This window comes from Bufo gargarizans, chromosome 5, assembly GCF_014858855.1.
Source record: "Bufo gargarizans isolate SCDJY-AF-19 chromosome 5, ASM1485885v1, whole genome shotgun sequence".
In the NCBI taxonomy this organism is placed as follows: domain Eukaryota; kingdom Metazoa; phylum Chordata; class Amphibia; order Anura; family Bufonidae; genus Bufo; species Bufo gargarizans.
The window spans coordinates 376,249,253-376,265,401 of NC_058084.1; the positions used below are offsets into that span (position 1 = coordinate 376,249,253).

The 16,149-nt window shown below is 46.7% G+C and overlaps 1 protein-coding gene across 1 annotated transcript in view; it reads left to right on the forward strand.

Moving 5' to 3' along the window:
- Positions 1-1,360: 1,360 nt before the first annotated feature.
- The window catches only part of CMTM8 (CKLF like MARVEL transmembrane domain containing 8), a 93,909-nt gene continuing 79,120 nt past the window's right edge, over positions 1,361-16,149 (forward strand). Inside the window, exon 1 of the mRNA XM_044294250.1 lies at positions 1,361-1,627. Coding sequence (XP_044150185.1) covers positions 1,484-1,627 — 144 coding nt within the window. The 5' untranslated portion in view covers positions 1,361-1,483. The remainder of the gene's footprint in view (positions 1,628-16,149) is intronic.

The window sequence follows — 16,149 nt, forward strand, 5'->3', positions numbered from 1 at the left end:
TTAACAGTGACTTCCACAGTGTGCACCCCCTTTAATAGTGACCTACAGTGCCCGCCCCTTTAACAGTGACCGCCACAGTGCGCTCCCCTTTAACAGTGACCTCCACAGTGCCCGCCCCTTTAACATTGACCTCCACAGCGCCCTGCCCCTTTAACAGTGACATCCACAGTGCCCACCTCTTTAACAGTGACCTCCACAGTGCCCGCTCCTTTAACAGTGACCTCCACAGCGCCCTGCCTCTTTAACAGTTATATCCACAGTGCCCGCCCCTTTAACAGTGACCTCCACAGTGCGCGCCACTTTAACAGTGACCTCCATAGTGCCCGCCCCTTTAACATTGACCTCCACAGCACCCAGCCCCTTTAACAATGACATCCACAGTGCCCACCTCTTTAACAGTGACCTCCACAGTGCCCGCCCCTTTAACAGTGACCTCCACAGCGCCCTGCCCCTTAAATGCTAGGGCTACACAATGACATGTGTCACGCGACATTTTATCTCAACTATTTTTATAATGATAGGCTAATGCAGGTCATTTTTTGGGAATGTCTCAGGAACGATACGTCCTAGAGAGCTGAGACCCCACAAGATTCCTTTCCAGGTAGCAGGGGGGGGGTGTATACCAAGTTTCGTTGAAATCGATGGTTGCATTTTTGAGTGATCACACACGTCCTTCTTTTTATATATATATAGATTGCTACTGGCGGTTTTGTTCATTAGGCGGCATTTTATTTGGTCTTTCTGGCTTCTCTTGGTGTTTTTTCAGGCATTTTCACTTTACAGCCCAAAAAAACCCGTCTTGGACTCTACATTGGATATAATTCATTATGTAGTTCTTGAACAGTATATTTTCCATCATGTGACTGGGATACTTGGTTTGTATATATATTATTATTAGGCTGTACTGAAACTGAATCGGAAGTTTTGCTGCCATTTGACATCCTGACTGCACCATGTGAACACAGCCTTGGTAATAAGTCCCATGTGCTTCATGTAACTGGAGGTGCAGGATCAGTCACTGGTACCGGTCCACTGGCTGGATCCTGGTTTTCCAGTCCACCTGCCCCTACAAATCCCGGTTCCGCTCCGGCGTCCAGACTACAGCCCGGGTGTCATGGAGGGAGGCAAGCCCCGGCCAGCTCAGAAGGGCAGAGGCGCCCAGTGCCCACCTGCAGTGTACGACAGGTGGCATCACCCGCCGGCGGCCTGCTGGGGCAAGGACTTCATCATCACCCGATCTCCTTTCATTGCTCCAGCCGCCTCCTTTAAGTTTGAGGATGAGGAGGTTTACGAGCAGGAGAGAACAGGTAGATCCACAATGCCACCTGAGGTCCGCCCCTGGAGAAGGAGGAGGCTGGCTGCTCTGGTACCATTACCCTGGGCAGGAAGCCTCAGCCCCCTCTAGTCATTGCTGTGCCCTCAGGGTCAGGGAGGAGGGGGGGATGTGAGGAACTTTTCTAACTCCTGGACTTCTGTAGGAGACATGGAAGACGGAAGAGCCAGGTCTGGCACCGTGACCACCACCAGCAGCTCCTACAGTGAGGCTTTCTCCAGCGGCACCACCAGCCTGTCCTATGACTGGGGCTTCCTCAGGAGCGCGCCTGGAGCTCTGCTGCTGGCAGAAACGGTGAGTGCCCCCCTGCTTCTGGATGTGTGCCCCCCATAGAGCTGCAGTACTGCTCTATGTTTCTATTATATATGTTCAGATTTGTGCTTTATTTTTTATTTTTATGGTTTTTGTTATCTGTACTACTTCTACAGGATCCATTCACTGTCCATGTATTTGACATGTTCTGTCCTTTCAGATGCAGGTTCGTAGTGTTGTGTATACATACTTTTTTTGTTTTGTTGTGTGTCTTTTTTTTTATTTTTTTATTGCTGGGTTTTGACACTTGGTAATCTCTGGATGTTTCTGGTTTGACTCGAAACAAAAAGCCCTTCAGAAAATGTCCTCAGCAAGGCTTGGAGAATGGTAAAAAGTAGTGTTGAGTGAATTTGTGGTTTCAAGTTCGGCGTGCAAGGTTCGGGTTATCTAAGAATTCCGTTATGGATTCCGCTACCACAGACCATAACTTATGCTCCGTGGTAGCGGAATCCATAACCGAATTCTTAGATAACCCGACCCTTGTATGCCGAACTTGAAACCACAAATTCGCTCAGCACTAGTGATTTCCACCATTCCTGACTGGAAGTTTTTGGAGTGTATTTGTCAGTTCAGGGTTTTCTTATATTTTGTTGTGATGGGAGATATTCTTTCTTCATCCTTGACAAAATACTCAGAACTGATTATGTAGGCTGTAAGTGCCCTTTATTTCACGTTTCCCACTAAAGAGACTGGCGCACATACCTTAGTTAGCTTGGTGTTTTTTTTTTTTGTTTTTTTTTTTATTGGTGTGCGTATACTATATTAGCTCCCAATATATGTATTAAACCTATCCATAGGGCTCTGTCTACCGGTCAGTTTTGGCCTCCATCAGGTTGGTGTGAATTAGTATTCCTTTTTGTCTATTTTAGAGGAAGTCACAGGAGACAGCCCATTACTATAGAGAGGACAACTGCAAAAAAAAGTATACATTGTGTGGTACATGTCTATCACCATTGGGTTCTAAGAGCGACGTATGCCCCTGTAGGAGGGAGTTATCCTTCTCTAGAAAACCAGCGTTGGACTGAAGTCCCTTGGGCCCACAAGAGGAAATGTTTGAGGGCCCACCCTCTGTGCAAACAGGACCTTAAGGGCCCTGTTTTATTATTGGCATGTTATTGTCAGGGCTTGGGCCCTTTGGAGGACCCTCTGGTAGGCCAGCCTGACTTTGCACTTTTTCTAATGAAGGCTCCTTTACATCAGGGTGCTATGTCTCCTCCATAATACTGCCCTGTACAGGCTCCATGGCTTTGTGCTGCTGTATGTTAGACCATTGATGTCCTACTGGTGGTCTAGGTGCCAACATTCTGTCCACTCACGTACAGATAGGGCTCCTTCACCCATATTTGTAGTCCTGGGGGAAGGGGAAGGGGGGGGGGGGGTTGGCCAAAAAAAATGCATAAAAGCCTGACTTGATCAGCGCTTTTGCCCATATTGTGTGTTTAGCATGTCTTGCTTTTTTATGTACCCACCTGTAGTGTCAAGGCTGTGAGGAGTAGTTGATTGTCGGAAAGAAGCGATCCTCTCCGACAGTCACCTGCACTTTAAGTGAAGGCGAAGCACTGCATGTACATACAGAGATCACCTCCACAGTATGGGGATAAACTGTGGAGGCTGTTATTGTTCGTCCCCATACAGAATCGTTGCTCCTGGGCAGTAGAGTGCTGTTTAGACAGCGGGATCTGCTGCCCGGGAATGATGATTGAGGTGTCCACACCTCGGATCATTTCATCCAATTAGTGAGTGTTTTTCTGTTCATCACCGGATCTGTGGCACTTTTAGACGGGCAGATTATGGGGAATGAGCGTTCATTCTCGGATGTGTAAATCCAGCTTTACTTCCTCCTGTAGAGCTGTACCGGTAAAAAGCATTGGTAGTGAATTTTTAATAAAAAAAAAAAAACACCATCACACATTCCACGTGCGTTCTTTTAAAGAAAAATGCCAGATGACAAGCATGCCATTGACCCAAAAAACGCACCACTAAAAAAACATGTTTGTCCTGTATATTTCTCATAGACGTCCATGCAACATCTGCAAAAGCCCTCAAAAACTCCAGTCTTAGGCCTCTTGCACACGAAGGTTGTGTGGCCGTATTGCAGCCCGCATATGGCCAGGTCTGCAATACACGGGCACCGGCACTCCGCATCACTTGAATGGGTCCGCAATCGCGGAGATGCGGAATGGAAGCACGGATCGGAACCCCACGGAAGCACTACGGAGTGTTTCTGTCCATGCCTCCGCGACGCAAAAAATAGAACTTGTGGACGGATCACTGGCCTATTTAAGGCTAGGTCTACACGACGACATTTGTCGCGTGACATTTTGTTGCACCAATGTCGCGCGACAATTTTTATAATGGCAGTCTATGGTGTCGCACTGCAACATGCGACATACTGCGACACGACAGTCGCAGAAAATCCATTCAAGATGGATTTTTCTGCGAGCGTCGCAGTCGCAACATGTCGCATGTTGCAGTGCGACACCATAGACTGCCATTATAAAAATTGTCGCGCGACATTAGTGCAACAAAATGTCGCGCGACAAATGTCGTCGTGTAGACCTAGCCTAAGTTGTAAGAGGCCTTAGGCTAAATGCACACTATCAGGATTGCTGGGGAAATTCTCAGTGCACACGATGCAGATTTTTTTCCGCACTGATTTTGACCTGCGGTGCGGATTTTAAAATCCGCAGTATGTCAATTTATTTTATTTTTCCTGACCGGATTTTCTTCATTCACTTAGTAAAATCCGCACAGATTTGCCTGCGAACACCAACGGATTTTAGTGCGGATGCTCCGCACATGAATCCTGAACATGTGCATGTACCCTTACAGGGATATTTCAGCCAAAGAGATCTGACGTATACACCAGAAGGGTACGGCGACACGGTGACACTGGTTGTGAGACAGCCAGGATTGCAGACGAGCAGTGATCCCATAGAAATGAATGGGATGGCAGCACCAGTCGCAAAAAATTCAGCAGTGTTGGCTTTTTTGTGACTCGCTGCAATCCCAGATGTCGCGCGTCCATTGTCACATTACCCATAATATCTAAACATTTGAGCTCTAATCACTGGGACTCCAAGTAATCTGCAGAAGGAGGGTCTTGCGTTGTCTATTGCTGCCAAGCCAAAGTGAACATTAGGGTGGGACCCCTCTTCCCCAGATATGTACAGATGTAGCGGGGGTAACACACACACTCTTAACTCAAATTTCTTAACTCCTTGCGTTATCTTGAAACAAAAGCCACTGAAAAGCAAATGCTTAACGCGTTTAGTTTAGATAACACGTCTGATAAAGCATGTGTGTTATCCCTCCCATCCGTATGTTGGGGGGGCTGAGGTAAAATCCCTCTGATCGGCCCTTTATCACGAAAGTAAGTGTCGCTGACATGTTTGGCTCGGCTCATATTCGGCCCAGGCCAACACAAAGGCCTATACATATTTACATAGGATTTGCTTACACGACATTTAGTGTCTGGGTTCCTTTGCCAAAAGAAACGTGGAGGGAACAAAGACTGAAGTTATGGTTGTGCGGTCAAGTCCTGTGCATATGGTTCCCCCCCCGTCCCCTGTCCTGCCCAGACCTGACGGTGATGGACACCCCTCAGATAGGATCAAGGTCAGGACCTATGCTACATATCGGCAAATTACATAACTAGGAATGTCCTAATGGTCTTATTATAGGAATGATAACATCTGCTCTCCTGAGATGTCTGCGAGAGCTCTCGTCCTGATCTACGTAGCACTGAAGAGCCGCATAGCATTATATTGATTTATGATGTTATGTAACCCTTAAAGTTCTGGAATGTACTGAATAACACTGATACAATGCTATTCAATACATTCCCCTTTCACGCGGCCGAGAATTCGGTGCAGGTGCAATGCGCAAGGTGAACGCATTGCACTGAATCCGGACCCATTCACTTCAATGGGGCTGTGCAGATGAGCGGTGATTTTTCACGCATTATTTGTGCGTTGCGTGAAAAGCGCAGCATGTTCTGTATTCTGCATTTTTCACGCAAAGCAGGACCCATAGAAACGAATGAGGCTGTGTGAAAATCTCATAGCATCCGCAAGCAAGGATCTTCTATCTTCATTCAGCAGGACCTGCGCTGACGTCCCCACGTGGTGAGCGCGATTACGTCATCAATGGTCCTTTTGCAGGTGCTCAAAGAAGACTATGCCGGCTGCGCGAACAAGAGGATGAGGTGAGTTAATTTTTATTTATTTTTTAACCCCTCAAGCAACATTTTGCTAAGCATTCTGTATTCAGAATGCTATTTTCCCTTATAACCATGTTATAAGGGAAAATAATATCTGCACAACACTAAACCCGAACTTCAGTGAAGAAGTCCAGGTCTGGGTTCCACATTCAGTTTTTTATCACATTGCACCCACGTGATAAAAACTGAACAACTCAACACAATTGCAGTCAAAACTGACTGAAATTGTGTGCGCAATGCACCCAGGACGCATCCTGAGCAAATTTGGGCTGCCCGTCTGAAAGAGGCCTAATGCCTCATTCACACATCAGTGTTCGGTCAGTGATTGTGAGCCAAAACCAGGTCCAGCTCCAAACACAGAACGGGTGCAGATCTTTCCCTTCTACCTTATGTCTGTAGAGGCTCCAATCCTGGTTTTGGCTCAATCACTGATGGAAATCACTGACCAAAACACTGACGTGTGAATGAGGCTTAAGGCCTCATGCACACAACCGTTTTTTTTTTTTTTTTTTTTTTAAGGTCCGCAAAAACTGAAAAAAATCTAAGTCAAGTTTGCCATTGAAATGATAGGAAAAAACGGACACGGACGCGGATGACAATCTTGTGTGCATCCGTGTTTTTTTTTCACGGACCCATTGACTTGAATGGGTCCGTGAACCGTTGGCTGTGAAAAAAATAGGACAGGTCATATTTTTTTCACGGCCAGGAAAAACGGATCACGGATGCGGCTGCCAAACGGTGCATTTTTTTATTTTTTTTTTATTTTTGTTTTGCATGGACCCATTGAAAGTCAATGAGTCCGCAAAAAAAAAGGCACAACGGCCACGGATGCACACAACGGTCATGTGCATGAGGCCTAAGGGTTACATGACGTCATAAATCAATACAATGCTATGCAACCCTTCAGTGCTACATAGACCAGGACGGGAGCTCTCGCAGACACGCTGCAAGTTCAGTGCATTGAATTCGCTCATGTGAAACCAGCCTTTACCCTAAGTTCAGACCTGAGCGTTTTACAGCGCGTTCCTACGCGCTGTAAAACGCTCAACACAGAGAAACCAATGATTCCCTATGGGAATGGTTCTCACCTGGGCGTTTTACAGCGCGTACGATCGCGCTGTAAAACGCCCGACGCTCAAACAAGTACTTGAGCTTCTTTGGGGCGTTTTGACGTGCGTTTGTGGCCATAGGACACTGCAGTCAATGACACAAACGCGCGTCAAACGCGTGTTTACTATTACAACAAACGCGCGTCAAAAACGCGCGTTTGGGAAACGCTCAGGTGTGAAAGCAGGGTTAGAGTTTATACACACGACACATTTTTGGTGGATATTGCTGCAACTGAAAATCAGCAAGCACATGGATTTCTGCAAGCTCATTCCGATGAATGGAACAGTAACAAATCTGCATGTGAATTCACACTGTGTAAATACTCACATGCTCCAGGAAATAACAGTTCTGGAGCATTCCTCAAGTATGCAGTTCCTCTATTATTCCTAACGGAAATGTATAAATAGATTGACAGCTGGTTGTTTCTTATTCCCTTGTCGGTGTGCAGCGGCACACATCACATCCTATTGAAATAGGGAATGGTTACACTCTGTTTTAAATGTATTCACACATTTCCAAGAGGAATAATAAAGGAACAGCCCTCCACAGAAATTCTATGAAAATTTGCGCCAGGGACATATAAACACTTTCTGTTCTGTTAATAGAGCTGACGGGTCCCATTTATCCTCTGGATATAAATGGCAATGTTCCCTTTCACGAACAGCAAACAGAAATTTTAAAACTGGTGAAGCATTAAAAAACAAAGGGCCTTGTGTGTCAGTAATCTGATAACCAAAGGAAAGGGTCCAGCTTTCATTTCCAAGATTTTATTTAGTGATGACCTATCCTCAGGATAAGTCATCAGCAATAGAGGATTAACATAAGGGAGTTTAGGCCGGCAGCCCTGGGCCTGGTGGGGCACGGGAGCACATAGTTCCCTGCCCCGGCACCGATCACCACCATAGGCATCAGGCCTAGTAGGCCTGAGGCCTATGTGGTAGTATAATCCTGGCGCAGGCGTGCGTGATGACATCATCGCGCGCCTGTGGCGGGACACAGGACAATGAAGTATGCGCGCCTGCGGACTGCCTTACCATCCTGGACACAGGTAAGTCTTGGCTCTTTTTTTTTTATTTCTTTATTTTTTTTTGCGGAACCATTGACATGAATGATTCCGTATATGGACCGGGGGTTGGCCTTGGGTGTTCATGCACCCTGTGCAAGCTAATCTTGTGGTGCCCCCCCGTTCACCTAAACATACACAAAGGGGAAAACAATCTTTGTTACAAACGTGTGTTTTTTTTTTTTTGTTTTTTTTATTACAGATAATTTAAGTGCAAGTGCAAATGAGTACAATCATACACTGTCACCTTTACCCAGTCCCCTGCCCCCATTAAATTAAGGGTGACAGACACTAGGTATGGTTAAGGGGGGCAGGGGACTGGGTAAAGTTGACAGGGTATAATTAAGGGGGCAGGGGACTGGCTCTGGGTATGATTAAGAGCCTTAATCATACCCAGTGTCACCCATAGCCAGTCTCCTGCCCCCCTTAATCATACCCTGTCCCCTGCCCCCCTTAACAATAGCCTGTCCCTTGCCCTTCTTAATCATACCCAGTGTCTGTCACCCTTATCCAGTCCCCTGGGCCTGCTCCCCTTAATTAGACCCTGCCCCCATTTAATGGAAAAGATATTTGGTAAAAAAAACAAAAAAAAACAGGTACTCACTGTCTAGCTCTGCTCCCTCCCTGTCTGGGACTGCAGAGCATCGGCCGCCGCCCAGCCCGCCTTCACACATTGACCGGATGATGCAGATCCTTCCGCGGCTAGACTCTGTGAAGGCGCAGGCTGCAGCACTTGGACCCTGCGCCCCTAAGCTCCTCCTCCACGCACCGCTCTGGAACCTGGCAGCTGCAGTGGCTCAGCTGAGGTCGCCAGGCTCGCCGACTCGCCTCGCTCACACAATCTCGGGTCGGGCCGGCCTGCTGTAGCCTGTAAGAGTAGAGACCAACTGCGAGCTGTCGGCTTCCGGGCGCCCCTGTTGCCATGGCAGCCGCACAGCTCGCACACCCTGAAGGCCGGCCCTGTACGGACCATATACGGAAAGCAAAAAACGGCCCGCAAAACGGGGGAAAAAACAAACAATAGAGTGAAGTCAGTTTATTCATACATTAGGACTTGGAATAGCTGAGCAGCTTCACAAACACAAATTTCTAATAAAAGGTGTAATTTCTTGGGGAATATGGGTATTTATTAAAAGTAAGGGTGGGTTCACATTAGCGTTATGTATTTCATTATGGCTTTCCGTTTTAACATGGTTAAATAACAGAATCTATAAGACGGAAGCCTTTAAGAGGTATTCCGTTTTGATCCTTCATAATAGTCTATGGGCAGCATAATGAATCCATTATGCAGGAGATCTGTTCTGCATAACTGAAACCAGAACGGATCCATTATGCTGCCCATAGACTTGTATTATGACGGCATGCAAAACGGATTGCCTTAATAGAAGTCCATGGGAAACCTAACTGATCAGTCTGGTTTCCTTTATGCAGAATGGGAAAAAAAGTCCTGTCTACAGGATTGTTTACCATCTTGCATAACGGGAACCAGACGGATCCGTTAGGATTCCCATAGACTTCTATTATGACGGATCAAAATGGTATGCCTCCTAAAGGCTTCCGTCTTGTGGATTCCGCTATAACCATGTTATAATGGAAAGCGGAATCAAACGCGGATGTGAACCCGCCCTAACATATCAGGAGTTGTGAGGAGTCCTTTTATCGTATAACTAATAGAAAATCGCTTAAACATTTTATTTAAGTGAGCACCACATAATTAATAATGGAGTATCATATGCGATCACATGTCAACAGAGCACACAAAGGGCAGCAACTCTGTGTATCCAACACCATTCACGCCATTAAATATACACAAAGGAGACAAGCAGGTGCAGATAAAGCAGTTGTACCTACCAGTTTAATGCAAGACAATTTACCCAGGGACCGGGGGGTGCGGGATGTTTGAGCGGGTGTGGTTGACTGAATCACACATATACTGTAACAGCACCCAAAGTGCATATTAAAATATTTAACACTATATCATGATTACATCTGAAATGGCTTGTAGCTGGCCAGCTAAGACCTGTCCTAGCTTATGTGTATACAGCTAGACCTGCCAAAAGCCTTAAAGGGGTTGTCCGGGTTCAGAGCTGAACCCGGACATCCCTCCATTTTCACCCTGGCAGCCCCCCTGACAGGAGCATCGGAGCAGTTCATGCTCCGATGCTCTCCTTTGCCCTGCGCTAAATTGCACAGGGCAAAGGCATTTTTAGGAGTTCCGGTGACGTACTGGGGCTCTCCATGGGGCTGACAGGAACCCCGGTGACGTCACCGGCACTGAAGGGCGGGATTTAGCTCTGCCCTAGCCAGTAAAACGGCTAGAACAGAGCTAAAGCCCGCCCCTCAGAGCCGGTGATGTCACCGAACACACTGCCAGGTGGTGTGTTATTGATAACAAAAGAGCCCGTGCCCTGCGCGGTTTAGCGCAGGGCACGGGAGCGCATCGGAGCATGAGATGCTCCGATGCTAGGCTCAGGGGGGCTGCCGGGATGAAAATAAGGGCATGTCCGGGTTCAGCTCTAATACAGTTGTGGATGTCATTATTACTGTTATATTTTGTGTTCACAGAAGCAGAAAAAGATAATATGCCTTTAAGGCTTAATGCGCACAACATTTTTTATTTTTTTTTTGCGGTCCGCAAAAATGGGTCCCGTAGTTCCGTGATCCGTGTCCGTTTTTCCTTCCGTGGGTCTTCCTTGATTTTTGGAGGATCCACGGACATGAAGGAAAAAGTCATTTTGGTGTCCGCCTGGCCTTGCAGAGCCAAACGGATCCGTCCTGACTTACAATGCAAGTCAATGGGGACGGATCCGTTTGCCGTTGACACAATATGGTGCAATTGCAAACGGATCCGTCCCCCATTGATTTTCAATGTAAAGTCAGGAGTCCCTATTATACCATCGGATCGGAGTTTTCTCCAATCCGATGGTATATTTTAACTTGACGCGTCCCCATCACCATGGGAACGCCTCTGTTAGACTATACCATCAGATTTGAGTTACATCGTGAAAACTCAGATAAGACAGTATATTCTAACAGAGGCGTTCCCATGGTGATGGGGACGCTTCTAGTTAGAATATACTACGAACTGTGTACATGACTGCCGCCTGGCAGCACCCGATCTCTTACAGGGGGCTGTGATCCGCACAATTAACCCCTCAGGTGCGGCCTCCCCCCCCCCCCCATCATTGGTGGCAGCGGAGAGTTCCGTTCGGAGTCCCAGTTTAATCGCTGGGGCTCCGATCGGTAACCAAAGTGACAGATCATTTAGCAATGCGCCGCACAGACCTGTCACTTACCAGTAGGAGGAGCTCCCGGCCGGTCACAGACAGCGCAGCAAGTATGATGCTTCTAATATTGCTAAGTAACCATGGCAACCAGGACTGCAGTAGCGTCCTGGTTGCCATGGTTACCGACAGGAGCCCCAGCGATTAAACTGGGACTCTGATCGGAACTCTCCGCTGCCACCAATGATCGGGGGGAGGGGGGGGGGGTCTGCACACTAGCCACTAATGAAATTAATACAATGGAGGGAGGGGGGCCGCACACTGGCCACCAATTATAATACAATAGAGGGAGGGAGGGGGGCCGCACACTGGCCACCAATGAAATTAATACAATAGAGGGAGGGGGGGCCGCACTGGCCACCAATGAAATTAAAACTGGGGAGGGAGGGGGTCTGCTGCCTGGCCCTATCATAGCCCCTGATCTCTTACAGGGGGCTATGATAGGGGTAATTGTGCGGATCTCCTGTAAGAGATAGGGTGCTGCCAGGCAGCAGGGGGCAGTCATGTACACAGTTCGTAGTATATTCTAACTTGAAGCGTCCCCATCACCATGGGAACGCCTCTGTTAGAATATACTGTCGGATCTGAGTTTTCACGAAGTGAAAACTCCGCTCTGAAAAAGCTTTTATGCAGACGGTTCTTCGAATCCGTCAGTATGAAAGTAGCCTACGGACACGGATCACGGATGCCAATCTTATGTGCATCCGTGTTTTTTCACGGACCATTTGACTTGAATGGGTCCGTGAACCGCTGTCCGTCAAAAAAAATAGGACCGGTCATATTTTTGGGACGGACAGGATACACGGATCATGGAGGCGGATGACAAACGGTGCATTTTCTGAGTTTTCAACAGACCCATTGAAAGTCAATGGGTCCGCAGAAAATCACGGAAAACGGAACAATGGCCACGGGTGCACACAACGGTTGTGTGCATGAGGCCTAAGATTCATTTTGTAATGTAGGGTAAGCTCAGTGACACAGCAGAAACAGAAAACATAGTGTTAATCTGTTGTTGCTGGGCAGAAGTCTAGACCAATCACAGCCAGCTTCTCATACAGCAATAGTTTTTACCAATCATGGCAAGCCTCACACACAGCCTGTCTGGGAATTCCCCCAGCTTCTGCTGCTATAATCATTATTCACCAGAGACAGAAGCTGAAGAGACGGTCACTCCACTGAAAGCTGTTTTTTATGGGAACAAGAGGCTAAAATAGGTAGTTTAAAACAGTTATATATCTAGTTCAGTATACAGTTCTAAACACAATACTAGCAATATGAACATTATATGTGATTACTTATAGTTCCACCAATTGCAAATACAATTGCAAGCTACAGTTGCAAACTGTGAACTACTTAACAAACCATACAAATTGCAACCATACCAGATCATACTCAACCAGTCTGCAAATAGTTACTGCAAACTGCAAACCAAGTTTAGCCAGTAGAACTTTTAAATCTCAGATATCATAAAGTGCTTAAATAACTCAGTGACAGTACAGATACTGAAGAGAAAAATATATTCACCATTTTATGTTGAATAACAAGATTGAACAGTTGAACCACCATCTTGTGCATGCCGCCATTTTGTGATATATTTTCAACACGTGTTATGTACATGGACTATCTGCTGCGGAGGTGGCAGTGTTATATGAAGAAAAGTTGAAGTTAATAAAGTTATTTGAAGCATTTGGTGTGCTCTTTAAACTTGCTGTTTCAATAGAACAAGCGCTAGAGGAATTACAGAGTAATTCTGATTAGACTAAAAGTCAGAGATGGCAAAATTCTTCTAATGCCACAGCCCAAAAGGCACATCATAGTGCAGCGCCTACCACATGGCTTTTAAAGGCTTGTTTCCCACTACTGGATCCAACATTGCTAGATGTTGTTCCCGCCAGCCCCATTGACTGCGCAGTGGTATTTGTCTAGCCAAATCCTGCCATATTTGTCAGGTAGCAGCCGGATCGCCGCCAGACCCCATTATAGTCAATGGGGCTGGTGGGCGTGTCGGAACCAGATGGCTCCGGCAGGCTGTTCTCTATGAAACTTCAGGTTGGCCTAGTAACTGTTCCTGAAATGGCTGCAGAAAACTGACTAGGGGCTGGTGTGATTTAGGGAAGGGACTGGTGGTCACTGCTGGACTGCATGTCTGAGCTCCCAGGTTCTCCTCCTTCCTCCCTTTGTGACGCTCCCGCTGTTTCCTTATCTATCTTTTCATTGGTGGGGCAGTGGCTGAAATCCTTAGTCCCTCCCTGACAACCTGTTCTTCAGCCCTTTTCATTGGTGGCAGTGGCTGGCCGGCATCACAGTGCGATGGAAGGAACGCTCTCTCTCTCCTTCCCGCTGTGCGGCTGAAGATGAGAACATAGTGCGTGCCGCGCTGTGCACGTGAGCCATCTCATTACCTGTTTAGCCGCGGCCCAGCAGACCATCATCCAGGGACCGGTCCTGGGCTGAATTGGTCCTGGGCTGTGTGTGTGTGTGTGTGTGTGTGTGTGTGTGTGTGTGTGTGTGTGTGTGTGTGTAGAATATCTTATATTTATTTTTATTTTTTTAAATCTGTGTGGTCTCGAGCAGGGGCATAACAAGGACCTATGAGTCCCCATAGCTGAACTTAGAATGGGGCCCTGCACCACCATGACCACCTTTGGTAGAATGATTATAGTTAGAGATGAGTGAATTTATATATATATATATATATATATATATATATATATATATATATATATATACTCATATACTCATTTTTTATTTGTTCACGCTTCGTTTAGTGGTGAAAGCAAAATTGCGTTATGGATTCCGTTACCACAGACCATAACGGAATGCCTTTAGAGGCATTCAGTTATTCATTCAGTCATAATAGAAGTCTATGGGCTGCAAAAATGTTGTTCAAATACTTTTATTAGCAAGAGCCAAAATAAACACTTCACATTAAGAATAGCCCAAACATAAAACGGGACCATACAAAATGTCATCACACAGGTAGATGATCACAATAAATGTAAGCAGATACCATGTAAACATGAATATGAGCAAAGAGATAACATAGGATCCCAACATCAGAATAAAAGCATCACAAAGACCCAGTTGCGGGGAAGCGATATCGAGAGCTCCCACCTAGGACACACAACAAATTTAGACAAACAAGACAAACAAGACAGGGCTACAGGAGGAACAAAGAGAGAAGGGGGGGGGGGGGGGGGGGGGGGGAAACCCTGACCAAACAAGTCGAGGTAGAGAGGACTGTGTAAAGTATATTTTGATTAGGCGTGCCAAATACATGCGGGTTAAGATCCAATGGGGCGAGCAATCTCCCTAGGGGACTGGCGACCCCCTATTTAGCCACGTGATAAACTCAGGAGAACCCTTAAATAGAATCCAAGGGGTCCAGATTTTCAGGAACTTATTAGTATTGCCCATGTCCTCCGCCCATAGTGCCTCCATTCTATAAATTTTTTTCAAAGGTGGCAAGCCAGTCCCCAGGGAGAGGGGCGCGTGTGGATTTCCAGAATCTTGGGATAACCAAACGTGCAGCTTGAACAAAGAACCTCAGAAGACCCTTTTTCAGAGTAGATAAAGTGCTAGGGAACATAGAAAGCAAAGCGCCCTCGAGAGTCCATCTGGGGGAACTGCCACAAACCATATCATATAAATCATTAATAGCCTCCCAAAATGGGGCGATTTTGTTGCAGGACCACCAGATATGAGACATGTTACCTTCCTCCTGGCCACATCGCCAGCAGGAACTAGGACAAGAAGGGAAGAAAGAGTGCAGCAGGACCGGAGTCCTGTACCATCTGGACATAATCTTAAAATTCTTCTCCTGTAGACTGCTGCTTATTGATGATTTATATGATATCTCAAATGCATTCTCCCATATAGCAGGAGGAAAAGACTTTCCCAAGTCGCGTTCCCAAGCCTTCACAAAGGGAAGGTCAGATATAGCATCATCTCTCCCCTGGAGCAGCCCGTAAACTAGACACCAGATGTGTAGGTGGGGATGTTTGGGTGCAAAGCGTCTCAAAAGGGGAAAGATCTCTGGACCAAGTGTTATTGGGGCCAAGTGAAGACAGAAAATTCCTCAGACTAATGTAATGAAGCCAAGCCCCCTTATCCGACCCGCCCGGGAAGGATGAAATTGGCTGAAGGGATCCCCCTGCCCAGACCACAGAAACCGTGGGATTGTCCGCGCGATCTAACCCCAAAAAGGACATACAACCTAGGCCCAAAGGGAAGTCAGGAATATTAAAAAGGGGAGTCAGAGGGCTGGGGAACTGAGTAAGGCCCAAGGGGATTGCAATTCTGTCCCAAACTTTCAATATACCCAGTGTCAGTAAGGGGAGTCGTGAGGGTCTCCTAGACTTAGAAATCCAAAGTAGATTTTGGGATGGGAGTCCTATCACCTGCTTCTCGAATTGGACCCACCTTTTAGAGCGTCCATTGTGGAACCAATCTAAAATGTAGGACAGGATTGCTGCTTTATGATAATTTGGTTAATCCGGAACCCCCACTCCTCCCCTCACCCTGCTGCACGTTAAGAATCTCAACCCCAATCTAGGGGAGGACCCTGCCCAAATAAATTTAAGGATCACAGATCTTAGAGTCCTGAAAAAGGTGTTCGGAAGGGGTATTGGTATGGTGCGAAAAAGGTATAGTATGCGGGGGAGAATGTTCATTTTGAGTGTGTGAATCCTACCAAACCAGGATAATGGTAGCCCCTTCCAGTCTTTCAAGTCCCTACGGACCTCCTCGATAAGGGGAGCAAAGTTCAGAGAAAAGAGGCTGGTCAAGTCGGAGGGAATGATCGTGCCTAAATAAGATATTTGTC